Raw genomic sequence first — 27,024 nt, 5'->3', positions numbered from 1 at the left:
GAGAAGAGAAGGCTCCTGAAGGGGAGACCTCAGAGCAGCTCCAGTGCCTGAAGGGGCTGCAGGGAACCTGGAGAGGGGCTTGGGACAAGGGCCTGTAGGGCCAGGCCAAGGGGAATGGCTTTAACCTGCCCGAGGGGAGACTGAGCTGAGCTCTTAGGCAGAAGCTCTTCCCTGGGAGGGTGCTGAGGCGCTGGCACAGGGTGCCCAGAGAAGCTGTGGCTGCCCCATCCCTGGCAGTGCTCAAGGCCAGGCTGGACACAGGGGCTTGGAGCAAGCCGCTCTAGCGGAAGGTGTCCATGCCCATGGCAGGGGGTGGAAGTGCATGAGCTTTAAGGTCTCCCAACCCAAACCATTCTGTGAGTGTCCTGGCTTCAGCTGTAACAGTTACTTCTTTTAATCTCAGTAGCTGGTGCAGTGCTGTGGTTTTGACTTCAGCATGAGAACAGTGCTGATAACACCGTTGCTTTTAGCTGTCACTAAGTAATGCTTACTCCAGTCAAGGACTTCTTAATCTCATGCTCTGCGAGTGAAGGGGGGCACAAGAAGCCAGGTGGAAGCAGAGACAGCACACCTGATCCAAACTGGCCAAAGGGGTATTACATACCAACAGCACTGTGCCCAGTATGGAAACTGGGGGCAGTCACCCAAAGGCCTGGATTGCTGCTCGGGTCAGGCTGGGTATCGGTCAGCGGGTGGTGAGCAATTGTATCGGGCATCACTTGTGTTTGCTGGGGTTTTTTCCCTTTCCCTTTACAGTTTCATGTTCTCTCCCCTTGTTGTTTCCCTTATTATTATTAGTAGTAGTTTTGTATTATACCCTAGTTACTGGACTGTTCTTATCTCAACGCATGGGGTTTACATTCTTTCCATTCTCCTCCCCATCCTGCTGGGAGCCGAGGGTAAAGTGGGAATGAGTGAGTGGCTGCGTGGTGCTGAGTTACTGGCTGGGGTTCAACCACCACAATGAGTCTATGATAAAATAGGTCACACCCTGCTCTGTGGTGGAGAAAAGCCCCTGGCAGAGTCTAGTCTGGCTGCTATAAATCAACCAGCCTGTTTCCAGGCAATGTATCTGTGCTCCTTAGCAGAAGTAGAACCCTGACTTCAGCACTAACCAATGCCCCCACCCCGCCCACCATCACCAACATCCTGGTGGGTTTGTTTCAAACTGCTCTCCTCGCCCACGAGGCAGCTGACTTCCCTGGGAAGCAGATGCTCTAGTAAGCTGCTTTCCAGCAGAACCCAGGGGACGTGGAGGAAGTTACAGTCCCTGAAGAGTAAATAGAGATTCCTACAGCAAGGGACCGGATTAGCGAATGCTGATAATACAACCAGGAATATTCTGAGCTCACACCAGAGTTTCCTCATCTTTTGTTAGAACAGGTCCTTAAATAGCTTATCCAGTCACAGTAAGGACAGGGGCCAGGCAGTACTTACTGGTTCCAAAAGGAGTTTTATTCTGTCCATATGAAAAGCCAGTACTAGTAGTAGAAGAGCCAAAAAGCCCTGTAGCTGTACTTGACGTAGCTGTAGAAGACCCAAACAAGCCTGCACCTGCTCCAGCTCCTACAGGGTTGGAGGGTCCTTTCCTGTTTGCCTGGTAGTCTTCCAAACGCAGTTCCTAGCAAAGGAAAAGCCAGTTCTCTTTACACAGGGTAAGGCTGGACAAGCGTGAGCAGCAGCTCGCACAGCGTTCGAACCTACACTGAGATGAGGGTACTGAGAAAAGCTGCGTGCCCACATCCTTAAAAGAGGGACCATAAACAGGACCTTCACTTCAGTGCAAGCCAGGCTGCATGGGGCTTGGAGCAAGCTGCTCTGGTGGAAGGTGTCCCTGCCTGTGGCAGGGGGGTGGGAAATGGATGAGCTTTAAGGTCCCTTCAACCCAACTATTCCATCATCCTATGACCTAAACTCAGATTCATGTTTGGGCTTCCAGTTTACATCTCAGAGCTCTTTCAGATCTTTTCAGGAGAAAACTTGCTTTGAAGTCCCAGGTAAGTCAACTTGAATGGAAATGCTTCAGGTTAAACCCTTGGAAACATTACCTTGTATTAAACAACTTTGCTTTGCCTGAGATTCTGCCATTATCTCAGCACTGCAGGACTATATCTGGGTACATGGGGAGATGGAATTGTAGCTCCTCAAGAACTGCAGTGTTAAGCATTTAAATCCAAATGCAATTAATTTGATGATACATGAAGCGTGAAGTGTTTTACTTGATGACACCCCTCTTCTGTGGGTGCTGCAGATATTGAAGGTCACACTGCTAATACACAGCACAGCAGATACTCACTACAGCCACAAAAACCTCTACTAACCCAACACTATCAGACAAGCAAGATGAGTGTCTGAGCACTGATGACTGACCTCCAGAGATTTGCTTTCATATTCTTTCATGGCCGTGATGCATTGGTGCTTGGTGTTGATGTTGGTGCTGACACCAGATTTTACCATAGTATCTGTACCAGTTGGTGGCTGCAAAAGAAGAGGTCAAGATGTGAGGTTTAAACCCGGACAGAGCTTTGTTTGAACCCCTAGAGCTCTTTTAGTGGTTGCTGTGAACACCTAAGTTGAGCACAGGACCTGAGCAGTGGATCAGTGCTCTGTATAGCTGGGGCCTCACCCTGTGACGTGGTTCAGCAGCAACCGAGGGTGGAATTTCCCCTGTGAACACCTAGAACAAGGCAGGGCCGCTCCATTCAGTTTCACTTTCGGAGCAATTTATACAATCTTTGAACCAAATCCTCCAGCTCTGCCTGGATGTCATTATCCCCCATTCTCCTTGACTGCACCATGGAAATGCACATCAGCAGCACTCAGCCTGCACAAGTTGTCAGAGTTTTGCCTCTGCCCCAAAACAGCGAAGTCTGTGCGTTAAATCAGCTCAGTGCAGAAGTGAAGAGGGCTGAGACTTGTGTGAACCAGTACTGGGGTAACAGAACACCTCCTGCCACCAGGAATCAGTTCCCCATTTCCATGGTGGGTTCTCTTCTGAGCCACCCTCCATTTTCAAGTGCCACAGAACCTCTGTGATGTTATTCAACCCTTTCTTAAGGGGAATTCATCCAGAGAACACCAGGGATGAGCCCCACATTCCACTTCACATTTCTAAGACTTAGAGCTCACATTTATTTTGTCCTGTTCCAAAACATCTCATTGCTGTCAGCATTTAGCACTGATCACCTGGAATTCTGCCCCATCCCTGGCAGTGCTCAAGGCCAGGCTGGACGTGGCTTGGAGCAACCTGCTCTAGTGGACCAAGACAGCACTTCACACAAATAACTGCAGAACTTCCTCCTACAGCAAGCAGGTTTGAGTAGGAAGGAAAAACAGAACTTACATTAAACTTAATAGTCGTGCCAGTTGGAGCAGCAGTGAAACTAGTCGGGCCAAAAAGAGAGCCAGAGGTACTGCCAAAGGGATTGGAAGTGGTGTTAGTGGTTCCAAAGAGCCCCCCGCTGCTGGTGCTGGTTCCAAAGTCTGGAAGAAACATGAAAAGAAAGAAGTCAGTACTAAAGAAACCGGAATTCTAAAGCTTCAACCCAAATACTTTATAAATTACAGAAGAGTTTGAAATGGAAACCCCAGCACAGGAAGTACACGGAGCTGCTGGAGTGAGGCCAGAGGAGGTCATGGAGATGCTGCAAGGGCTGGAGCAGCTCTGCTCTGGAGCCAGGCTGAGAGAGCGGGGCTGGGGCAGCCTGGAGAAGAGAAGGCTCCTGAAGGGGAGACCCGAGAGCAGCTCCAGTGCCTGAAGGGGCTGCAGGAAAGCTGGAGAGGGGCTTGGGACAAGGGCCTGTAGGGCCAGCCCAAGGGGGAATGGCTTGGAAGGGGCTTAGAGCAAGCTGCTCTGGTGGAAGGCGTCCCTGCCCATGGCAGCAGGATGGAACTGGAAGAGCTTTAAGGTCCCGTCCAACCCAACCAAGTCTGGGATTCTATGAAAAGTTATGGCTAGAATCACAGCTACGGATTTTGTAGCCATAATCCTCACTCTTGGCTACTGTGGACCACAACAGCATCACTATATCCTTCAGGAGAAGGAATAACACCAACCCCACACTTAACGCTTGCAGCAGCTGCACACGTGCAGCAAGAACGTTCAGGGCTCTTCAAAGGCAACAAGCAATGGTCAGGGGACATGCAGCACTTTTACTCACTTCCAAACCCAGCTGGCTTATTCTGTGCAAAGGCATTGCTCTGGGATGAGAAGAGGCCTCCACCAGTGCTGGTTGTTCCGAACAGGCTGTTTGATGTCCCAGTTGAGGTTCCAAAGCCAAAGCCAGTGCTTGTGGAGGAGGTGGCTGGCTGATTAAATGTTGTGGAACCAAATAATCCTCCTGCAGACAGAAGCAGAGCATTAATCATTTGCCCTCATCAATTGCTTGTGGGTTTTGGGGTTCAACTATTCAGAACAGCAGGTCACTATTTTGGGGTGTCAGAGTTGCCCCACTCACACATCCCAGTCCTTATGGGCTTCCCTATGCTCTTTAAGAGCATTTTAAGTGAAACAGTTTTGACCTAACAAAGGATCACAGCTTCCTCTTGAGGACACTGACAGACCAGTAATCATTTGCACTCATCGACTGCCTGAGGGTGTTGAGGGTTTTGTTGCTGTTTCGGGAAGAGTTTTTTGGTTGGGTGGGTTGTGTTGTTGCACTTGCTGATGGCTGCTTCGGTTTCTGTCTCTTCCTTTCCTTCCCCATGTATTTTTAATAACATCCTTCTCTCAGGACTGGTTTCCCCTACGACCACACCACAGCAGTACCTGGTTTTGTCTGTGTACTCCCGAAGAGGCCTCCAGTGTTGTTGTTTGAGCCAAAGGCAGATGTTCCAAACGCTCCTCCGCTTGTCCCAAAGCCAGCATCTGAAATTACCATTGGAGTTTAGATAAGCCCCATTCTGAACACGGGCACAAGGAACTAAATGTTGTCACTGCCTTTTTAATGTCCCAAAAGAAGCTTGTGCACGCCTGTCTACACACTGGTGCCTGGGGTATGGGAAGTGGAATCATTAATACTTGTATGGAGCTCCTGAAGCAAAGGGCTGGGATATATTGAGTCAGTCACCTCTGCACAATGCAAAGAGACTGCTCTGCAGGGGCTTTACCACTTCTAGTGACCCCTGGCAATATAAGCAGCACTGGTGTGCATCCTTCCTACAGAGAGAGCGTATAAACAGTTCCTGGTCTGATTTAGGGGCTATGACCTCACTTGTTGTGGTACCTACAATGTGAACCTCCACAAGACACCCCTCAGAGTACAGAATATTCTTTCCAAGACTTCCCAACCGATCCAGTATTAACTGAAAGAACCCCCACCCCAGCAAGGTGGCCTTCATCTGAGCATTTGAGCTAATCCTCCTCTTCAAAAAGGCAGTTCCCACAACTGTGGAATCCTGGTATCACAGAACCATAGAATAGTTAGGGTTGGAAAGGACCTTAAGATCATCCAGTTCCAACCCCCCTGCCATGGGCAGGGACACCTCACACTAAACCACGGCACCCAAGGCTCTGTTCAACGTGGCCTTGAACACTGCCAGGGATGGAGCATACACAACTCCCCTGGGTAACCCATTCTGGTGCCTCAGCACCCAAATTAGGAGCTTGGTCAGTGCAGAAGCCTGCCCCTGACTCAGCCCTGATTCCATCACAAAGAACCACCACCTGATCCTCCAGGAACAACCACCTGCAGTGCTGGAAAGTCAGTTTATTACTTACTTTGTCCAAATGTTGAAGTTGTCCCGAAACCGGTGCTGCCTCCAAACGGAGTCCCAAAGGATTTGTTAAACATTTTTGGGATGTATCAGGTTCTTCCCTTCAACCTGCAAAGAAGAAGTCAGCTTTTAGTTAAAACGTATCTTCAAAATTCATTTGTCAGCTTCCTCAGGGTGGATGTAAGCAACGTAATGAGTCCTGAATCCACAAAACACGTGACAGCAGGTTTATGTCGCACTGAGCAATGTAAAGCACTGTCTCAGCACCAGAAGGGACAAGGAACTAATGCTCTGGTGACGTCCCAAAGAAGCTGCCTCCCACCCTTAATTACAGGGAGGTTTTTCTGTACAACTTCCACATGGAGCCTGTAGGGCCAGGCCAAAGGGAATGGCTTGAACCTGCCCGAGGGGAGACTGAGCTGAGCTCTTAGGCAGAAGCTCTTCCCTGGGAGGGTGCTGAGGCGCTGGCACAGGGTGCCCAGAGAAGCTGTGGCTGCCCCATCCCTGGCAGTGCTCAAGGCCAGGTTGGACACAGGGGCTTGGAGCAAGCTGCTCTATGGAAGGGGTCCCTGCCCGTGGCAGGGGTTGGGGCTGGATGAGCTCTAAGCTCCCTTCATCCCAGCCCATGCCATGAGCCATGGTTCTATGACTGATAAAATCCTAAACAGAACTACTCCCCTGATCCATGTGTTTCCAACAAAACCTTCCAGAACATCCCACACTAACAGCACTCTTCACATCTGTGTCTACAGCATCTGACCCACCTCAACACAAGCTCAGTCCTGCTCAACCACGGGGGTTGTAACTGGATGATCTCAAGGTTCCTTCCACACAAACCATTCTATGATTCTATCTCAACTCCTGAAAGAGCACCAATGGGACACCTTGCTACAGGCACACACAGGATTCACACTGCAGCTCCTGCAGCACTCTCAGGGTTTTCCATGATGTTTCCATTAAACCCCTTTTGCCAACTCCTTCAAATAAGACAAAGCAGAACCACACACAACACAGGAATTGCAGGAATACCCCTTCCATCTGCTTCTCATTAACACTCATGGGGCTGTACTTTCTAAAGCTCATTGCTTCCAAGTCCTTGCTCAGGGGAGTTTCACCCCAGTTCACAACCCACTGGTTCATTTCCATATACATTCAGCTCTGCTGCCTCACCCCAGTCCCTTCTCCAAGCACTAACACAATGTTACGGCTCTCCAACAACCCCACAACACATCCTTAGCCTGCTCCAAACAGAGCTGCCTTTTCCTGCACTGAGGCTGGCACCTGCTGGCTTCAACGTGGAAAATGCTGCTGTTATCCAGAGAACAATTCGGTGTTGGCAGCAGCATTAATCCACAGCAACACAGGACTAAGAAGTTTAGAAAACTAAGAGCTGGCCCCTACCAGGAACATTTACAAAGCACTGCTTACGGTCATGTTAGGTTAACACTGTTCCATGTGAAGTCACACTGACCTGGAGCACTTTGGCACTTTTAAATTGCATTTAGGTTTTCCAGGAGGCTTCATCATCCAAACCAGCGATAAACTCATGGAATGGTTTGAGTTGAAGGGACCTTAAAGCTCCTCCAGCTCCAACCCCTGCCACGGGCAGGGACCCCTTCCATAGAGCAGCTTGCTCCAAGCCCCTGTGTCCAACCTGGCCTTGAGCACTGCCAGGGATGGGGCAGCCACAGCTTCTCTGGGCACCCTGTGCCAGCGCCTCAGCACCCTCCCAGGGAAGAGCTTCTGCCTAAGAGCTCAGCTCAGTCTCCCCTCGGGCAGGTTCAAGCCATTCCCCTTGGCCTGGCCCTCCAGGCCCTTGTCCCAAGCCCCTCGTCTGCCTTCCTGCAGCCCGTTTAGGCACTGGAAGCTGCTCTGAGGCCTCCTCAGAGCCTTCTCTTCTCCCAGCGGCAGTACCTATCAAGCATTCTCCGTGTGGTCATCAATAACCCAGGTTAATCTCCAGACACACACACTTCTTCTGTCCAGTTTCACAGCTCTTCCATAGCTCCCTAATTCCAACTCCTCCTATACCCTCCTAACCCAAAGGAGACACACACATACTCTGCACAGCCACTCCAGAGTGAAGGCACTAAATCCATCATGCATGAAACCATAGGTATTTTTTCCCCAAAACCTGTAACACCCTTGGGAACAGCCAATCCTGGATCCTGAGCAGCTGGAGCTCCACCACCTGTATCTCTGCAGCCATCCCAGTGCGCTGGGGACCACAGCAGCAAGGAGCAAATCAGGATCTGACACATTAAAAGTAACTTGGATGATGTTTGGTGTTATCGTCAGCTACTCACAACAGCAGGACACTGCTCTGCAGCCGTAAGAAGGCTTCCTACTCACACATCCAAGTTCTTATGGACTTCCCTGGACACTTTAGGAGACTTTAAACAACACACTTCTGGTATTAGAAGGAAAAAGCTGATCTGACAGACTATCAGAGCACCCCGAGCCTGAAGAACATCGCGTCATTCTGTGACTTATGCCTTAAAAATGCCCTATTTGACCATTTTAACACTTAGAAGATCAATTTTACCCCGGGACTCCTCAAACTCCACACACCCACCTCAGCTGCTCTCTTCTCTACCTGTACAGACTATTCATGGCCACTCTGTCCCTAAGGAGCTCCCACTGAAGGGCACCTGAAGTGTCCCCACAGCTTTCAGTTGTTCAGCCTCGTTATTCTCAGCCTTACTTGCAGCTCATACAGCCCCTCTCCTTCCACTGCTCCCCTTACTGAGGCTGCTGCTCCTTCACAGGCAGACTGTTAAATGCCAAACTGTTTCAGAAGAAACCTGAAGCGCAGTTTTGGGTAAGGCAAACGAGTTATTAAGGTCTCCTCCTCCTGCAGGATTCACCACCTCTGGAGCTTGGGCTTTACGTGGTCACTGGTGCCGGGGGCCCAGGAAAGCACCCTTCCCCCGGGGGACGGTGCACGCAGACACCGGGCTCCCGCCTGCACGCGTCAAACCTTGTGTTAAACCAAACGTGTGCCGTGAGCCGCGGCACGGGAGCACACCCGGAGCTCCCGGCCGCAGGAACACCGGCGGCAGGCAGGAACCGAGCCCCAGTTACAGCAGGGTGAGCAGGAGATGGGCTCCTCCACATCCCGGCCCCCCGCTGAGCACCACCCCCGGTCGGAGAGGAGCTCCCCCCGCTCCCGCGGGTCTGAGAGCACTTCACACCGTACAAAGCCCCAGCCACACCGAAGGGACCCGAGTTAACTCCAGTCAAACCCCGCTCCCGACGGCGCTGGGGAGCGCGGCGAGGGGCGGGGGCGGCTCCGGCTGCTGCTCCGGGGGGCCTCAGGCAGAGGGAGCGTCCGTGGGGTCACAGCGCTGCGAGGGCTCCGGGTCCGGGTGTGGGGTGCCTGGGGGCGCTCCGGGGCTCTGTGGTTACTGCGGGGTCTGGGCAGCGAGGCCGGACGGGGCGGCGGGGGCTGCGCCCCTGGAGGGGTCACTGGGGAGTTGGGGTCGGGCTCCTCGGGGCACTCTGTGGTTCCCAGGGGGTGTCGGAGCGCTCTGGGGTGCCCGGGGGCTCGCTGTGTCTGGTGGCGATGTGAGGTAGGCAGGGGTCTGTGTGTGTGTGTGTGTGGGGTATCAATGGGAGATGGGGGTACCCGGGGAGGGGTCTGGGGGGTGCTGGACCCTGTGGTTCAGGGCAGCCCCGGGGCCACTCAGTGTCTGCTGCAAAGAGACTGCGCCTTTGGGTAGGATCTTTGAGAGCTGGTCGGGGGCTGCCGTTGTGGGGTGGGGGGACACTGCTTGTGCCCTCCCCCCCCAAGCACAGTGTGTGTGTGTGTGTGTCCCCAAATAGTCCCCATGGCACAGTGTGTGTGTCCCCAAATAGTCCCCATGGCACAGTGTGTGTGTGTCCCCAAATAGTCCCCATGGCACAGTGTGTGTGTCCCCAAATAGTCCCCATGGCACAGTGTGTGTGTGCCCCCAAGCAGTCCCCATGGCACAGTGTGTGTGTGCCCCCAAATAGTCCCCATGGCACAGTGTGTGTGTGCCCCCAAGCAGTCCCCATGGCACAGTGTGTGTGTGCCCCCAAATAGTCCCCATGGCACAGTGTGTGTGTGCCCCCAGCAGTCCCCATGGCACAGTGTGTGTGTGTCCCCAGATAGTCCCCATGGCACAGTGTGTGTGTGTGTGCCCCCAGCAGTCCCCATGGCACAGTGTGTGTGTGTGTGCCCCCAGCAGTCCCCATGGCACAGTGTGTGTGTGCCCCCAAGCAGTCCCCATGGCACAGTGTGTGTGTGTGTGCCCCCAGCAGTCCCCATGGCACAGTGTGTGTGTGCCCCCAAGCAGTCCCCATGGCACAGTGTGTGTGTGCCCCCAGCAGTCCCCATGGCACAGTGTGTGTGTCCCCAAATAGTCCCCATGGCACAGTGTGTGTGCCCCCATGCAGTCCCCGTGGCACAGTGTGTGTGCCCCCCCAAGCAGTCCCCATGGCACAATGTGTGTGCTCCCAGCAGTCCCCATGGCACAGTGTGTGTGTGTGCCCCCTGCCCCCAGCAGTCCCCATGGCACAGTGTGTGTGTGTGCCCCCAGCAGTCCCCATGGCACAGTGTGTGTGTGCCCCCAGCAGTCCCCATGGCACAATGTGTGTGCCCCCAGCAGTCCCCATGGCACAGTGTGTGTGCCCCCAAATAGTCCCCATGGCACAGTGTGTGTGCGCCCAAGCAGTCCCCGTGGCACAGTGTGTGTGTGCCCCCCAAGCAGTCCCCAGGGCACAGTGTGTTTCCTGTATCAGGGTAAGTCAGTTCGATGTGAAGTGATTTCTTGCCCACTGTTCAGAAGGTTTGTGGAGCTGAAAGGGTGGGTTAAGGGGCTGAAGTGCCCCAATGTGAGGAGAGGTTGAGGTCGGTGTTTTGTGCTGGTTATGGGGTGTGTTAAGTTTGAGAGTTCCAATGTGCTGATAATGCCCAGGGCTGTGACGGTGGCTGCAGGTTGTGTGAGTGGATCCAAGGGCTGGAGCCAGGCTGAGAGGGCTGGGCTGGTCCAGCCTGCAGAAGAGAAGGCCACTTCCCTAAAGGGGCTCCAGAAAAGCTGGAGAGGGGCTTTGGACAAGGGTCTGTAGGGACAGGCCAAGGGGAATGGCTTTAACCTGCCCGAGGGGAGACTGAGATGAGCTCCGTGACTGTTACTGGTGTGAAGGATGCAATGGGGGGGCAGGCTGTGCTGCCAAGGCTCCTGCCCTTGCTGCTCCCTGCCTTCCACAGGGCTTAGCTGTAAGTGGATTTGTCCTGCAGCCTCAGCAATGGAGACATCCTCAGGTGGGCATAAGGTGAGATATGGATCCGTGCCCGCTCAGAGGACACCACAGCCCCTCACTTGGGCTGCTCCGTGGCCCTTGTCCTGGGTGGGGGAACGTGCTGGGAGCAGAAGGGTCAGTACGAGCTCAGAAGACGTGTGTGATGTTCAGGACACTGCCTTTGATCGCGGTGTTCCAGAGGGAGCTGGGCTGTGCCTGAGGGCATGAGGGAAGGGCACAGGGTGCACAGCCGTTACAGAGGGCAGGGGAGCAGCAGAGGGTGTTGGGATGAGGATAGAGAGCCCGAGCTGGAGGCAGGCTCTAGCCTTGATAAACCACTTGCCCCAGCTTGCCCAGCCTGTGATCAGCAGCTTTATCATTGTGCAAGGTGTGGGGCTTGCAAGGTCCTGATTTGGGTTGGAGGGAACCTTAAAGCTCCTCCAGTCTCAACCTCCTGCCACAGGCAGGGACGACTTCCACTGGAGCAGCTTGCTCCAAGCCCCTCTCCAGCTTTCCTGCAGCCCCTTTAGGCACTGGAGCTGCTCTCAGGTCTCCCCTTCAGGAGCCTTCTCTTCTCCAGGCTGCCCCAGCCCAGCTCTCTCAGCCTGGCTCCAGAGCAGAGCTGCTCCAGCCCTCGCAGCAGCTCCGTGCCCTCCTGTGGAGCTGCTGGAGCGAGTCCAGGTCTCTGTATCTGGACCTGTGAAGGTGCTGAGCGCTCGGCTGGCTCCGTGCTGGCTGTGGTGAGATGGTGCTGTGGGAGGTTGGGGATGTGCTGAGGAGCTGCAGCACACAGCACATGCTACCCTCACTCTGTCAGCATTGGTCCTGTGTAGCAGGTCTGAGCAGAGCCCGGGAATGGCCTGGATAAAGAGGAATGGTCTGGAATGATGGACACTGCTGGAAAGAGCTCACGTGTCTCCAGCCACATCACTCTTGCTGTCTGCAGCATCATGTGTGATGTCCCACTGCTTGTGCATCCCACTGACAGCTCCTCCCTGCTGCCTGCGGGACACTGCTCCAGTCCTGCTTGCGGCCCCTGCTCATGGTTGTGCTCTCCTCCTGCCTCCCGGAAGGGTGCTGTCAGCTGCCTGTCCTTGATCCCTGCCCTGGGGCTCTGTGGCTGTTAAACATGGGTGTGAGAGGCAGCCTCTGCCAGCCTCCTGTGCGCAGCACTGCCCAGGGCTGTTGGGGCTGGGCCGTGCAGGAGGACAGAGAATCCGCATCAAGCTCTGCTCTAGAGCGGGGCTGGGGCAGCCTGGAGAAGAGAAGGCTCCTGAAGGGGAGACCTGAGAGCAGCTCCAGTGCCTGAAGGGGCTGCAGGAAAGCTGGAGAGGGGCTTGGGACAAGGGATGTAGGGACAGGCCAAGGGGAATGGCTTTAACCTGCCTGAGGGGAGACTGAGATGAGCTCTTGGGCAGAAGCTCTTCCCTGTGAGGGTGCTGAGGCGCTGGCACAGGGTGCCCAGAGAAGCTGTGGCTGCCCCATCCCTGGCAGTGCTCAAGGCCAGGTTGGACACAGGGGCTTGGAGCAAGCTGCTCTATGGAAGGGGTCCCTGTCCGGGGCAGGGTTGGAGCTGGAGGAGCTTTAAGGTCCCTTCAGCCCAACCCCTTCTATGATCCCTCTGGTTGGTTCATTTCCAGGCCCATCAAGATGCTGCAGGTGCCGCTGCCCCTGGACCGCGATGGGATCCTCTTCCGGCTCCGCTTCACCACGCTGGCTCTGGCGACTGTGTTCTGCCCCCTCTTTGGGTTCCTGTTCTGTGTCATCTGGTCTCTGCTCTTCCATTTTCGGGAGACGACAGCGACTCACTGCGGGGTAAGTGAGTCCTTACCCGGATGGGGCCGAGTCCTCGCGCTGCGCTGGGACAGCCGGGGCTGGCAGTGCTCCTCTCTCCTCTGCTTTCCCACCACAGGTGCTACAGGGTCTTCAAGAAGCCGCTTTATTTTGGTGTGTTTGTGGTGCTTTGGGTCTGGCAGCTGAGGTTTTGGCGTTATAAAGGGGCTTAGGGGGTGCAGCCTGGTGCCTGCTGGGCACAGTGGTGGTGATGGTGAGGAGTAAAAGTGATGAAGCTGCAGACAGACCCAGTGTCCTGAGGAGGGGTTAGCCCAGCTTTCGGAGAAGGAATTGCTGCCCCTCAGATCTGCTGGAGCTCATCAGCGGAGTCACAAGCACGTACCTGGGGAGTGCAGCTGGAGAGGGACCGCCTGGGTTTCCAGAAGGGATGGGATCAGGTTCCTCCTCAGCACAGCGGTGGATGAACAGCTGGTTACAAGCTGAAACAGGGGGCAGGAGTCCTTGTCACACTACAGGAGGTGACCCCAGGGCTTTATGGGGTCTGTGTTCCTCCTACATAGTGGGGTGACACAGGCTGATGGTGATCATAGAATCATAGAATGGTTTGAGTTGGAAAGGACCTTAAGATCATCCAGTTGAAAGCCCCCGATGCTGAGTTCCTAAAGCAGGGATGGTGAGACAGGCTGCTGTGGGGGTGATGGAGCAGGGAAGCACCAGGGCCGTTTGGCTGGAGATTTGGAGCCGTGAGTAATGTGCCCACCCAGTGTGTGGTTCTGTGCCCCCCTCACAACTCAGCTGCATGGGGCAGGGCAAGGAGGAGGCTCAGAGGTGTTCTGCAGCTCCTATTCCATGGTGGCGAAGTGAGGGATCTCCAGCTCTGCATGGGAAGAGGTGGTGGGAAGAGAGCAGGGAGGGGGGGTACCGAGGTGTGGTTGCTTGGAGAGGGCAGGGATTCAGTGCTCACCCTCTGCCAGTATGAGGAAGTACAGGGCAGGGGAGGGAGGTGGCAGGTTCTGCTTGAGGAACCAGCTCCCGTTGGATGACTGGAGAGCAGCTCCTGTGGGGAACACCTTTCTGCAGGACACGGGGGTGCACGGTTCTGCCTGGGCTCCTCGCTGGCCGCTCTTTGCTGCTGGTGTCAGTTCTCTCCCCAAACTTTTGAGTCAGAGAACATGTAGAAGACTACGACTGAGCAAAGGGAAGGCATAAAGATCAATTATAAAGCTAAGAAACACAAGAAGACCCTGAGAGGGGCACCCCAGCACCCAGGGACTGTCCCAGCAGGGCTGGGGGCTGAACCAAGCCTCCTGCCATGTTGCATTCCCTAGCTTTGAAATGGGAATAAACTTGGGGAAAAAAAGCTGTACCAGGGCAGGTTTAGATGGAGCTGAGGAACAATTCCTGCCCCAGAGGGTGCTCAGGCATTGGAACAGGCTGCCCAGGGCAGGGCTGCAGGCACCGGCCCTGCAAGGGTTCACACCCCGTGGAGACGAGGCCTCAGTGCCATGGGGCAGTGGTGGCCTTGGGGCAAGATGATCCTGAAGCTCCTTCCCACCCTGGTTGATGCCGTGGCTCCATGGCAGCAGGATGCAAACCTGTGTCCCTCCCCACGAGCTCTGTGTCTCCTGCAGGTCCCCAACTACCTGCCCTCCATCAGCGCGGCCATCGGAGGCGAGACCCCGCAGCGCTACGTCTGGCGCCTCTGCATCGGCCTGCACTCGGCCCCCCGCTTCCTGGTGGCCATCGCCTACTGGAACCACTACCAGAGCTGCCACTGCTCCCACCCGCGCTACCTGCGCCTCTGCCACTGCAACCTGCTGCTGAACCTGCTCGAGAACTTCGCCCTCCTCATCCTCACCTACGTGTCCTCCTCTGAGAACTATGGTAGGAGTCACCTCCAGCCTCTGAGCAGGGGCTGCCGCGGCTCTGCAGAGCTCTGCTTCACCCAGCAGGGACAGGGCAAGTTCAGCTTAGAGATGAGGAAGAAGTTTTTTACTGTGAGGGTGCTGAGGCACTGGAATGGGTTGCCCAGGGAAGCTGTGAATGCTCCATCCCTGGCAGTGCTCAAGGCCAGGTTGGACAGAGCCTTGGGTGCCATGGTTTAGTGTGGGGTGTTCATGCCAATGGCAGGGGGTTGGAACTGGATGATCTTAAGGTCCTTTCCAACCCTAACTATTCTATAATTCTGTAACTCACACAAGTACTTTGGAAGTGGTCAGTTTGGAGGAAAAACGGCTAAGAAGAGAAGAAATTGTATTAAGGTTAGTATTTTTAGAGCAAAGTTGTGTCATAATGTGCCAATAGCCGTGCTCTTCCCAAAGTTCTCACCAATTTTTGTGTCAAGCCTAAGCTCAGACTTAAGTGCTTGGCTCCTGCTTGTGCACCAAGGCTGTGCTTAACGTGTCCCACCACAGGTGAGGTTAGTACTGCCCCTGCTCCGCTGTTCAGCTGTGATTCTGGCTCTGAGCTGGCTTCCAGTCCATGCTCTGCATTTTAAATACTGTCTCCCCACCTAAAGTGGGTAAAACTTCCTGTGTTGACCTGAAAACAAAATCAGCATTTTCCAGGTGAAGTGTCTGTGTGAAATATGGTCACCACGGGCTGGGAAATGCTCTTCTCCCACCTGGTCTCATCGGAAGTGAGTTTTAAGTGCTGGTGATGATATCCAGCTGCTGTTTAACCCTGACATCTGGAGGAGGCACCAGGGATTGACTGGAGAGGGCTCAAACCCATGAGCCAGCAAGGTGGTGCTGTTGCAGCAGAAACAGTGCATGTTTGGGGACTTGTGGGCAAGGGAGCTCTGTGCTGGGCTGTCCCTGTGCACCACTTGATGATGTTAATGGATACTGGTCTGGCTGTGGGACCACACTGCAGGGTGTAGTCATGAAATCTCCCAAAGAGGCCAGGGCAGAGCTCCAAGAAGAGGGTTTGGAGCTCAAGAGGGGACATTGACAGAAGAAGGTTTGCTGCCTCCAGCAGTGGAGGTGGGAATGCACCTGATGCTGTACTGAGAGTAGCACAGAGTGGTTTGGGTTGGAAGGGACCTTAAAGCTCCTCCAGTTCCAACCCCTGCTGTGGGCAGGGACACCTTCCTCTAGAGCAGCTTGCTCCAAGCCCCTTCCAATCCATTTCCCTTGGCTTGTCCCTACAGGCCCTTGTCCAAAGCCCCTCTCCAGCTTTCCTGCAGCTCCTTTAGGCCCTGGAACTGCTCTAAGGTCACACTGGAGCCTTCTCCAGGCTGAACAAAAGCCACATGGAGAGCTGAGCTTAACCTAGTTTTCCCAGATCTGTATTAAAACACCAGTCTCATGTCTGGGGGATAAGTTTCAACTCTTGGCTTATGTGTCAGGATGAGACCGGGCTCGGGTTAGTCATCTCTGCAGGGACTGGCTCACATCTTCACCTCTAACAGTTGCCTTTCCCATTGCTCCTCATGGCGTTTCCCTTCCTCTGGAATCAGGGGAGATCGTTTCTTACATTCAGGTGGTTGGGAATTCAGCCTGAGGTTCAGTTCCTGGAGAACAGGCAGAGCATTCTTAAATAGAGCACACATGTGAAAACAGCTCACCTGAAGTGGCATGGGTTTGTGTGGGGCTTTTGGGAGCTCCTGCTGCCTTTCCAGCCTGAGCCTGTGTCTGTGCCATGCAGTGATGCAGAAGGCAGCCCCAAGGCTGATGGGGAGGCTGATGACAGCTCCTAATAGCCCGTGGATAACGAAGGAGGCCAGAAGATGGCCCTTCCTGGGTCTTGGACTTGCTCACTCTGCAAACCCCCCTCCCTGCCTCAGTTCCCCATCCCTAGAGCAGTAGTGCTGATGCTGAGCTGCTTTGGCAGCTGCCTGAGTATACAACAGTGTGAAGCAGTGGAGACCAGGTGCCAGAGCATGAAAACACCCTCCTGGCACCTTTGGGATAAGTGTGATAGCAACACACATCCCGCTCCAGCCCCAGGATTCCAGGGGTGCAATTCACAAGCTGCTTTGTCCCTAAATCCCCTTTTCCCTCCTCTGCTGTTCCTACCTTCTGCACAGACCCAGGTCCTGGGCCACAGCATCTCCTGGGTGTTGGAGCTGCCAGCAGGACCATGTCCTGCAGAAGGCAGAGGATCCCTCGCCCTCCCAACGCCTACCCCGTGCCCCCCTTGTGCTGCTCTCAGATTTAACAGGAAAGCTCTTGTCTTGTTGGTGCAGCAATCCATGAAAACGCCTTCATCGTGTTCATCACCTCAGCTCTGGGCCACATGCTGCTGACCTGCATCCTCTGGAGGATGACGAAGAAGCACACAGTAAGTCCCGAGGTACAGACACTTTCCTTCTTCTCTCAGTGCTGGGTGCTGAGGGGGCTTTGGCTGGTGGTGGGGGGTCTGACTGTTGCTTGGTTGTGAAATAGTCATGGAATCATGGAACGGTTTGGGTTGGAAAGGACCCCAAGGTCACCCAGCTCCAACCCCTGCCACAGGCAGGGACCCCTTCCATAGAGCAGCTTGCTCCAAGCCCCTGTGTCCAACCTGGCCTTGAGCACTGCCAGGGATGGGGCAGCCACAGCTTCTCTGGGCACCCTGTGCCAGCGCCTCAGCACCCTCCCAGGGAAGAGCTTCTGCCTAAGAGCTCAGCTCAGTCTCCCCTCGGGCAGATTAAAGCCATTTAAGGTTAAAGGCCCTTGTCCAAGCCCTTCTCCAGGTTTTCTGTAACTCTTTTATGCACTGGAAGACTTAGAACAACTGTGACTGGATGCTGAAGGAGTTGCCACCACCATGTGCAGCTGGGAAGCATGGTCACCAAAACTCAAGGGTTCACCAAAACAAAGTGGGAGGAATCTTTTGATTTCCTATTTTCTGGTTTTCACTTGAAAACCTCTTCATCAGTGTCCCCATGGGCTGCGTTTCCTGACCCTCCTTCCCTGAGGATGCCTGTTTCTGGGCTGAAATCAGCTTCTCTGCACTGGGGAACTGGAACCTGCTGCTCCTGCAAACCAGGAGCAGCGGGAAGCACTGGTTGTGTTACCCCCTTTCCTGCAGGAATCACTGCACTGTACAGGCTGCTGCAGGCCCTGCTCCCTGCAAGGCTCAGGGACTCACTGGTCAGGAGCTTCTTATGCCATTCATGGATGCACCTCTGGTGCTGAGCTGCTTCGCAGTGAGTGCTGGACCCTGCACACCAGCACCGCTGCAGGGCAGGATGTGCAGCTTTGGAACCGTGTGTGTGAAAGCTGCTGCCGCATGTGTCTGCCTCAGCTTTGCCGGGGTCTCTGGGCTCCTTGGACCTCCCTCCCTTATTTCCCCCCCTTGGGGATATGTCTCACCCAGCTCATCCCCAGCCTGACCCTCCCATCCCATGGGGAGTGGTCCCTCCGGCTCCCTGCACTGCATTGCCCCAGGAAGCTGATTGCTTTGCAAAGCACAGACCTCCAGGGGAAGCTTCCAGAGGTGTGTGCCCACACCCCGGAGAGCTGGTGAGGGCTGGGAGCTGCTAAGGGACAGGGGCTGCTGTGCCTGGGATCTGCTCAGGCAGTGACACAGGGTGAGTGCCTCAGCGCGGCTCCCGCTCCATCGCGCTGTTTATTGGCCCCTTCCGGCAATTCACGGAGCCCATCCCCTCGCTGCCTTGTGCCAGGGCTGGAAAAGCAGCTTCCAGCAGTTGTTTGCCTGCGAGATTCCCTATGAAAGGGATTTTGGAGATCCTGGGGTTCCCCTCTTGCTGGGAAGTGATCTCTTGTCTCTGGTGATACGGCGGTAACGGGAGCTCGCTCCTTGGCAGCTTTCCTACAGCTTCCTTTATTTATCCCATCTCTTGGCTTGTGTTCTGGCTTTGGTTTGGGGTGTTTTCTGTACAGAGCTCCCAGCTCTGCATCTCCTGAGCAGGCACTGCACCACTGCTGGCTGTAGCACTGCAGCAATCCCATGAGCTTTGGTGGCAGCAGCAGCACTAATCCTGCTGTCTGTCTCCCAGAAATCATGCTGGTGCTGAGCTGGGCATGGTGGCAGTTCCCTGGGTTGAGCTTGAAGCCTGTGGACGCTGATGGTGATGGGTCTGTGTTGCTGTGTGGAGCAGGGGACTGATGACAGCCCTGACCCACCACAACACTGCAGCTGGAGGGTTGGGGCAGAGAGTGAGCAGCCTCCCTCCACGTGTCTGGCTTTTCTCTCCTGGTAATTCAGAGAGCCATGCACTGGTTTGTGTTGGAAAGGAGCTTAAAGCTCCTCCAGCTCCAACCTCTGCCACGGGCAGGGACCCCTTCCATAGAGCAGCTTGCTCCAAGCCCCTGTGTCCAACCTGGCCTTGAACACTGCCAGGGATGGGGCAGCCACAGCTTCTCTGGGCACCCTGTGCCAGCGCCTCAGCACCCTCCCAGGGAGGAGCTTCTGCCTAAGAGCTCAGCTCAGTCTCCCCTGTTTCAGTTTGAACCCATTCCCCTTGTCCTATGCCTGCATCCCTTGTAGGGATGGATTCAGGTGGGTTCCTCCCAGGTTCATGCCAGGTTATGCCAGGAGCAAAGTCCCGCTGGTGGTGGTGTGACCCGGGGAGCTCTGCCACCATCTGGCAGCACTTCTGCCTGCAGGATGCCCTCTGCCACGTCACCCACTGTGCCTGATTCATTACTGCTCCCAAGGAGAAGGGGGAAGCAGGCAGGAGGTGCTGGCAGGGCTGCCCAGAGCCTATCCTGTGTTTCTGTGGGACCAAGGCTGGTCCATGGATCTGCTGTGTAGTGGTGGCCCTGTTGGGGCTCTGTGTGTGCAGCCTGCACCCACAAAGCCTATGGGCTCGGTGTCACTGGGTGCTGTCACCAGGGCTCTCTGCACCCGCTGGCACTGAGCAGCCTGTGCATCTCCTGCTCCTGTACTGGTGGGTGGCTTGTGTTGACCTTGGGTTACCAAACCACAGCACCTCCAGCCCTGCGCTGCAGTGAGCACAGTGGCAGCTTGTCCTTGTTAATCCTGCAGGGCTTGAGCTCTGCTGGGGCATCCCCATGTCCTGGTGCATGGGCCCAAGCCCAGCAAAGGAGCATTTCCTCCTTCTGAGGATGCATTGACCATGGCACATCCCTGGGTGGAAGGGCAGGACGGCACAGTGATGTCCTGGGAGCACGTCACCACCCTGCATGGGGCCACCACTGAGCATGGCTTTCTCTTTTCTTCTTGGGTGCTGAGGCGCTGGCACAGGGTGCCCAGAGAAGCTGTGGCTGCCCCATCCCTGGCAGTGCTCAAGGCCAGGTTGGACACAGGGGCTTGGAGCAAGCTGCTCTATGGAAGGGGTCCCTGCCCGTGGCAGGGGTTGGAGCTGGAGGAGCTTTAAGCTCCCTTCATCCCAAACCAGGCTGGGATTCTTGGACAGCCCCTGCTGATGGAGGGGAGGTGCCTGCAGGGCTGCGTGGTCCCCACGAGCTGGGTGCCTCCCTGCAGAGAGCTGTGACCCGTTTGGGGCCAGCCCTGCCCCAGCTCCCCACAGGGCTGTGTCAGCAGATGGAGCTGTCACCCAGGGCACCACACTGAGTTCCTCCAAGCACAGCTGGTGGTGGCCTGGCTGTGGTCAGGCCCACAGATTGGATGTGTGGGCATGAAGCAGACCAAGGGCTTGACACATCAGTGGGCCCCCAGCCGCAGGTGGCATCCTCTGATAAGCGGGTGCTCGTCCTTATCACCGCTCTGCAGATGTGCCTCACCCCTGCAGCGCTGTCCCGTGGTGGGTGAGCTGGGCTGCTGCCGTGAATCATTCTCACGGGACCGCGGCTCAGAGGGAGAGGAGGAGGAGTCTGCCCAGAGAAGCTGTGGCTGCCCCATCCCTGGCAGTGCTCAAGGCCAGGTTGGACACAGGGGCTTGGAGCAAGCTGCTCTATGGAAGGGGTCCCTGCCCGTGGCAGGGGTTGGAGCTGGAGGAGCTTTAAGGTCCCTTCATCCCAAACCGTTCCAGGATTCTAAGGTCTCCAGGGTCTTATCCCGCTGTTGGGGTTTCTCAGGCTGCTCACTCACTTCCCAGGGCTCTGTGAGGCCACCACTGGGCTCAGGTTGGCAGAGGGGGGGTGCTGAGGCCATCACAGGCCCGGTGCCGCCATCAGCACCACCACATCCTCCTCACCCTGAGCCGGGCGGCCGGTGGGAAGTGCTGGTGGGCAGTGCCGGCCTCGGCAGGAGCAGGGAGAAGTTGGGCAGCTCGTGCTGAGCTGCCAGGCTGGGGGCTCGTGGTGCTGCTCGAGGACAGGGTCTGGCAGGTCAGGGCGGCTCAAGGGCAGATTTGGGCTCTGTTTGTGTCGGTTCTGAGCTTCGCTCCCCCAGCCCTGGAGCCGGCCCTGGCAGCAGGGGATGGGTGAGGAGCATGACCCTGTCCTGTGCTGTCCCGTCCTTCCCTCCTCCTCAGCAGAGGGTACCGGGAGACGGAGCCACTCAGGGTGCCCAGAGGGGTTCGGGTTCTCCAGGACCAACCCTGGGACCATCTCCAGGACCAAGTCCGTGCAGGAGCCCCCGTCCTTCCTCCTGCTCCAGCCGAGCAGGGCTGAGGCTCTGGTCCCAGCCCCTCAGTGCAGTTTCCAGCAGTGCTGCTGGAGGGTGCGGGACAGGAATCGGTCTTGCAAAAGCCTCGGTGCTGGGGCTGGTGTCGCAAGTGCCTCTGTGCGAGGGCAGGAGGGTGCTGAGGAACCGGGCCGAGATGGGGAAGTGCAGGCGGGTTCCAGCTGCAGGGTGGCAAATGGTGAGAGAAGGGAAGATGAAGCTGTGCAGGAGGGGAGGCGGGAGGAAGGCTCCGAGGAGGAGGGGAAGGAAGGGGAGAGCTGGGGGAGAAGGGGAACTGGAGGCAGAGAGAGGGCAGCTCTGGGCTGGAGGCAGCAGCCGGGGCCTCGGTGCCTGCCAGGGCTGGTGTGGGGTTGTCCTCTCTGGGGCTATGGGCTGCTTCCCCCTCACACCCCTCCTGCCCCAGCTGCCTCCTGAGGGCACGGAGGGCGCAGCGGAGCAGAGCGGTTTCACTTCTGGTTTGCAGCCGTGTTTGCCCCTGGCCCAGCCCCGCTGTCCTGTGGGGCTGAGGGACGCGTGTGCATGGGCCGGCTGCTGCAGCCCCCAGTGCAGCCGGGTCCTGCTGGGCTTGTCCTGCAGCAGGCACAGAGGCAGCGGTGCCGCTTGGTGTGAGCCCAGCCCCCTGCTCGCTGCGCTGCTGCTCCTGCCCCAGTGCTGGTTAAGGCAGTTCTGGGGTCCCCTTGTGCTGCTTGTCCTCTGGAAGGGAAGGTCCAGGAACAGAGCCAGCCCTTGGGAGCGGCCCGGAGAGCATGGCTGATGCGTTTGGGATTAGTATAGAATGGATTGTGCTCTTATGACCCAGTGCAGTGCAGCGCTCTATGACCTGGTCCAGTGCAGTGCTCTATTGCTCTATGACCCGGTGAAGTGCAGTGCAGTGCTCTATCGCTCTGTGACCCAGTGCAGTGCTCTATCGCTCTATGACCCTGTGCAGTGCTGTATCGCTCTATGACCCCGTGCAGTGCAGTGCTCTATCACTCTATGACCCAGTGCAGTGCTCTATTGCTCTATGACCCGGTGCAGTGCAGTGCAGTGCTCTATCACTCTATGACCTGGTGCAGTGCAGTGCAGTGCTCTATCACTCTATGACCCAGTGCAGTGCAGTGCTCTATCACTCTATGACCCAGTGCAGTGCTCTATGACCCAGTGCAGTGCTCTATTGCTCTATGACCCGGTGCAGTGCAGTGCAGTGCTCTATCACTCTATGACCTGGTGCAGTGCAGTGCAGTGCTCTATCACTCTATGACCCAGTGCAGTGCAGTGCTCTATCACTCTATGACCCAGTGCAGTGCTCTATTGCTCTATGACCCAGTGCAGTGCAGTGCTCTATTGCTCTATGACCCGGTGCAGTGCAGTGCTCTATCACTCTATGACCCGGTGCAGTGCAGTGCTCTATCACTCTATGACCCGGTGCAGTGCAGTGCTCTATCACTCTATGACCCGGTGCAGTGCAGTGCAGTGCTCTATCACTCTATGACCCGGTGCAGTGCAGTGCTCTATCACTCTATGACCCGGTGCAGTGCAGTGCTCTATCACTCTATGATCCGGTGCAGTGCAGTGCAGTGCTCTATCGCTCTATGACCCGGTGCAGTGCAGTGCAGTGCTCTATCACTCTATGACCCAGTGCAGTGCAGTGCTCTATCGCTCTATGACCCGGTGCAGTGCAGTGCAGTGCTCTATCGCTCTATGACCCGGTGCAGTGCAGTGCTCTATCACTCTATGACCCAGTGCAGTGCAGTGCTCTATCGCTCTATGAGCCGGTGCAGTGCAGTGCTCTATCACTCTATGACCCAGTGCAGTGCAGTGCTCTATCACTCTATGACCCGGTGCAGTGCAGTGCTCTATCACTCTATGATCCAGTGCAGTGCAGTACTCTATCGCTCTGTGACCCGGTGCAGTGCAGTGCAGTGCTCTATCGCTCTGTGACCCGGTGCAGTGCAGTGCTCTATCACTCTATGACCCGGTGCAGTGCAGTGCTCTATCACTCTATGACCCGGTGCAGTGCAGCGCAGTGCTCTATCGCTCTATGACCCGGTGCAGTGCAGTGCTCTATCACTCTATGACCCGGTGCAGTGCAGTGCTCTATCGCTCTATGACCCGGTGCAGTGCAGTGCTCTATCACTCTATGACCCGGTGCAGTGCAGTGCTCTATTACTCTATGACCCGGTGCAGTGCAGTGCTCTATCACTCTATGACCCGGTGCAGTGCAGTACTCTATCGCTCTGTGACCCGGTGCAGTGCAGTGCAGTGCTCTATCGCTCTGTGACCCGGTGCAGTGCAGTGCAGTGCTCTATCGCTCTATGACCCGGTGCAGTGCAGTGCAGTGCTCTATCGCTCTGTGACCCCATGCAGTGCTGAGTCGCGGTGCAGCGGAGCTGCTGCTCCCTTTGCTGCTGGCAGGAGCCGCTCTCCGGGCGCCGCCGTTTCCGCAGCCGCCACGCGCGGGCTCTTTGTGACCCGCTTCCGCTCTCAAGCTCGCAGCGCCCCAGCCCCCACCCGGGCCCGGCAGCGCCCAGCGAGCATCAGCGCTTCCAGGTGCTGGGGTTGGCAGTGCTGCGGGGGCAGGGGAACGGCCGGGTTTGGGGTGCAGGGACCTTGGAGCACATCTGGCCCCAACCCCTGCCCCGGGCAGGGACCCCTTCCATAGAGCAGCTTGCTCCAAGCCCCTGTGTCCAACCTGGCCTTGAGCACTGCCAGGGATGGGGCAGCCACAGCTTCTCTGGGCACCCTGTGCCAGCGCCTCAGCACCCTCCCAGGGAAGAGCTTCTGCCTAAGAGCTCAGCTCAGTCTCCCCTGGGGCAGGTTCAAGCCATTCCCCTTGGCCTGTCCCTACATCCCTTGTCCCAAGCCCCTCTCCACCTTTCCTGCAGCCCCTTCAGGCACTGGAGCTGCTCTCAGGTCTCCCCTTCAGGAGCCTTCTCTTCTCCAGGCTGCCCCAGCCCAGCTCTCTCAGCCTGGCTCCAGAGCAGAGCTGCTCCAGCCCTCGCAGCAGCTCCGTGGCCTCCTCTGGCCTCACTCCAACAGCTCCACATCCCTCTTGTGTTGGTGCCCCAGGGCTGGATCAGGGCTGCAGGGGGTTAGAAAGGGATGCCCCAGGAGCTGTCAGAGGTCATCAGCCGGAGCAGGAAGGGACCTGCCCTGCCCATGTCCCAGCTGGTGAAGGTGCCTGGGGCTGCCCTGCCCCTCTGGGTTTTCCTCCTGCGTGGCCCGGTTCCTCTCTCAGGCTGGTTTCAGCTTTCTGGGGCAATGGAAAGTGTGATGGGGCGAGGTGAATTTTCCTCCTGCTCACCAGCCCCTGCAGACAGATGGGGCTGTCTCGTGTGGAAACATCAGCGAGGGGGAAATCCCCCTCCCACCCAGGAGCAGGAATAACAGCCCCTGTCTGGGCTGTCCCGGGCATCCCAGCCCCGATATGGCCCTGAGCCCTTGTTTCCAGCCCCCCCTGCCCCAGCGCTTGGTGTCCCTGCACTGGGGTCTCCCCTGCATCCTCCTCCATGTCCGGAAGCGTTTGGGTCTCCTCTGCCCCTGGGGCTCCCTGCTCACCCCAGGGCTTTGGGTTTCATTATCCATGGTGGGTGATGGAAGAGTGGGAGGGGACTGAACCCACAGCCCCCAGCTTTGGGGGTGCTGGGCCGCGTGTGGACGGGGCAGTGGGTTTGGGGACCCACCATGCAGGCAGGGGCCAGTCTCTGCCAGCCCAGCCCTGCTGTGTGATGGGGGGCTCTGGAGCAGCCCTGTGCCCTGCACCCCTCGCTGTGCTGCGGGAGGTGGTGCCGGGGCAGGATGGGGCCCCGGTGCCAGGGCGCCCGCCTCGTGCAGCGCCCGCCCCAGCTGCAGCTCTTGATGTGGTTTCCTGCTCCCTGGGGCCGGTGAATTCCCACAGAGCCCCGTGGAGGAGCCGCCTGCAGCGCAGACCCTGTGGTGGAGCCCTGGGCACCAGCACGGAGAGCAGCATCCACAGGGAGCTGGGCAGGCTGAGAGCTGGGACCATGGGAATCTCATGGAGCCCAAGCAGGCCAAGGGCAAGGCCCTGCCCTGGTCGGGGCAACCCCAGCACAAAGCCAGGCTGGGGACGATGGGATGGAGCCTGAGGAGGACTTGGGGTGCTGGGTGAGGAGAAGCTCCTCATGACTCGGCTCCAGTGTGCACTTGAGCCCAGACCCCCCCGTGTGCTGGGTGCACCCCCAGAGCGTGAGCAGCAGCTCAGGGAGGGGATCCTGCCCCTCTGCTGTGTGAAGGGGAGACCTGAGAGCAGCTCCAGTGCCTGAAGGGGCTGCAGGAAAGCTGGAGAGGGGCTTGGAACAAGGGATGTAGGGACAGGCCAAGGGGAATGGCTTTAACCTGCCCGAGGGGAGACTGAGCTGAGCTCTTAGGCAGAAGCTCTTCCCTGGGAGGGTGCTGAGGCGCTGGCACAGGGTGCCCAGAGAAGCTGTGGCTGCCCCATCCCTGGCAGTGCTCAAGGCCAGGTTGGACACAGGGGCTTGGAGCAAGCTGCTCTATGGAAGGGGTCCCTGCCCGGGGCAGGGGTTGGAGCTGGAGGAGCTTTGAGGTCCCTTCGACCCAAATCTCTCTGTGATTCCATGTTTCTATGCTGTGGAGCTCCTGATGCCTTCCCGTGCCCTGCTGGGGCCAGGACAGAGCTTTTCTGGAGGCAGGGGTGGCTTCTCCACTATCCGCTGAGGCACCTGTGGCCTCGGTGTATGTTCGCATGCTGGGGCAGACGCTGGGACCCGGCCAGGGACCTGACCCATCTCTTTGTCCCCTGCCAGGAGCGCAAGTCCTACAAGTGGAAGCAACTTCTCTTCTTCTTCACCTTCATCACGTTTGCATTTGCTGTGTGTGTCTACTTCCACCACAACTGGTACTGCGGCCCCGGAGGTGAGGGCACGGGGACGGGGCTGGGGTGGTGCCCACAGGAGAGCAGCCCTGGGTACCCCCTGCCCATGGGGCAGCTCTGCCCGCAGGCTGCCCTCCCTCACGTGCTGTGCTTCCTCCCCAGTGTACACCATCTTCGCCTTCCTGGAGTACCTGGTTGTGCTCTCCAACATGGCCTTCCACATGACTGCCTTCTGGGACTTCGGCAACAAGGAGCTGGTGGTGAGCTCGCTGCTGGAGGACAAGCACTTCTAGCAGGCTGGGGGGGCAGAGCCCCTTCCTTCTGTTGTCCCCAGGCTGGGGCCAGGATGTTTGCTGTGGAGCTGCCACAAGGATTGTTCCGGGGTCCTGGGCCCCACAAGTGTCTGCACATGGTCCCTGGCTGCGCCTGGGGCAGAGCTGGGGACTCTTGCTGGGGACCCCCGAGGTGATACCCCCTGTCCTGGCTCCCTGCTGGCTACTGGGATGGGCAGGAGGATGGAGGTGGGAACCTGCTCCCTGCTTCTTTGGAGGGTGCCGTGGGCAGAGCGGGATTCTGCTCCCAGGGACACGGGGACCAGCCTGGCCCTGCCTTGGCTGCGTGGCCTCGGTTCCTCCTCCAGCCTTGGGCAAGCTCCTCAAAAGGAGCTGGTGACTTTTCGGACCTCGAAGCTTAAGGCAGCCTCGGGAGAAGGACTTGGTGCCCCTGCACCTCCGGCTGCAGCCTCAGAATGGGGCAGTGCACAGCCTTGACCTGTTGGGAAGCTGTTGTGCAGGGCTGGGACAGAGCTGGCCCCATGCTGGGGCTGGGCCCGGGCCCAGCTTCTTCCCAAGCCTGGGGTGAGCACAGGATCCATGCTGGGCGCTGCTCTCCATCCCCATGCTGGTGGTGCTGGGAGG

The 27,024-nt window shown here is 57.0% G+C and overlaps 2 protein-coding genes across 4 annotated transcripts in view; one reads left to right on the top strand and one right to left on the bottom strand.

Moving 5' to 3' along the window:
• Nucleotides 1–5,915, bottom strand: part of NUP98 (nucleoporin 98 and 96 precursor) — a 34,368-nt gene extending 28,453 nt beyond the window's left edge. The window contains exons 1-6 of one of the 2 annotated variants that reach the window (XM_057430885.1): nt 5,720–5,915; nt 4,769–4,867; nt 4,161–4,340; nt 3,344–3,483; nt 2,371–2,478; nt 1,438–1,621 (exon numbers count right to left, since the gene is read on the bottom strand). In XM_057430885.1, the coding sequence (XP_057286868.1) occupies nt 1,438–1,621; nt 2,371–2,478; nt 3,344–3,483; nt 4,161–4,340; nt 4,769–4,867; nt 5,720–5,792 (784 nt within the window). In that variant the 5' untranslated portion in view covers nt 5,793–5,915. The remainder of the gene's footprint in view (nt 1–1,437; nt 1,622–2,370; nt 2,479–3,343; nt 3,484–4,160; nt 4,341–4,768; nt 4,868–5,719) is intronic. The other variant, XM_057430884.1, reaches the window with a different exon arrangement.
• Nucleotides 5,916–12,548: 6,633 nt separating this feature from the next.
• On the top strand, nt 12,549–26,529 carry PGAP2 (post-GPI attachment to proteins 2). 2 transcript variants are annotated; one of them, XM_057430889.1, is made up of 5 exons: nt 12,549–12,795; nt 14,406–14,658; nt 16,964–17,058; nt 26,040–26,148; nt 26,270–26,529. In XM_057430889.1, the coding sequence occupies exons 1-5, from the start codon at nt 12,631–12,633 to the stop codon at nt 26,398–26,400; spliced, it is 753 nt and encodes a 250-aa protein (XP_057286872.1). In that variant the 5' UTR covers nt 12,549–12,630; the 3' UTR covers nt 26,401–26,529. The 2 variants fall into 2 exon arrangements, with proteins under 2 accessions (XP_057286872.1, XP_057286871.1); XM_057430888.1 differs by having other exon boundaries at nt 12,551–12,795; nt 16,964–17,070; nt 26,270–26,528.
• The last annotated feature ends 495 nt before the right edge of the window (nt 26,530–27,024 follow it).

Source organism: Pezoporus wallicus, unplaced genomic scaffold (assembly GCF_028554395.1).
Source record: "Pezoporus wallicus isolate ANWC-B61680 ecotype Strahan unplaced genomic scaffold, APGP_CSIRO_Pwel_v1 contig_8523, whole genome shotgun sequence".
Lineage (NCBI taxonomy): Eukaryota > Metazoa > Chordata > Aves > Psittaciformes > Psittacidae > Pezoporus > Pezoporus wallicus.
This window is presented reverse-complemented; position numbering and strand designations above follow the sequence as displayed.

Excerpts from the sequence above, each read along its gene's own strand:
- PGAP2 (XM_057430888.1), top strand. The coding sequence starts at position 12,631 with ATGCTGCAGGTGCCGCTGCCCCTGGACCGCGATGGGATCCTCTTCCGG. Across the intron at positions 12,796-14,405 it reads CGACAGCGACTCACTGCGGG|GTCCCCAACTACCTGCCCTC; the intron begins GTAAGTGAGTCC and ends TGTCTCCTGCAG. Across the intron at positions 17,071-26,039 it reads AGCACACAGTAAGTCCCGAG|GAGCGCAAGTCCTACAAGTG; the intron begins GTACAGACACTT and ends GTCCCCTGCCAG.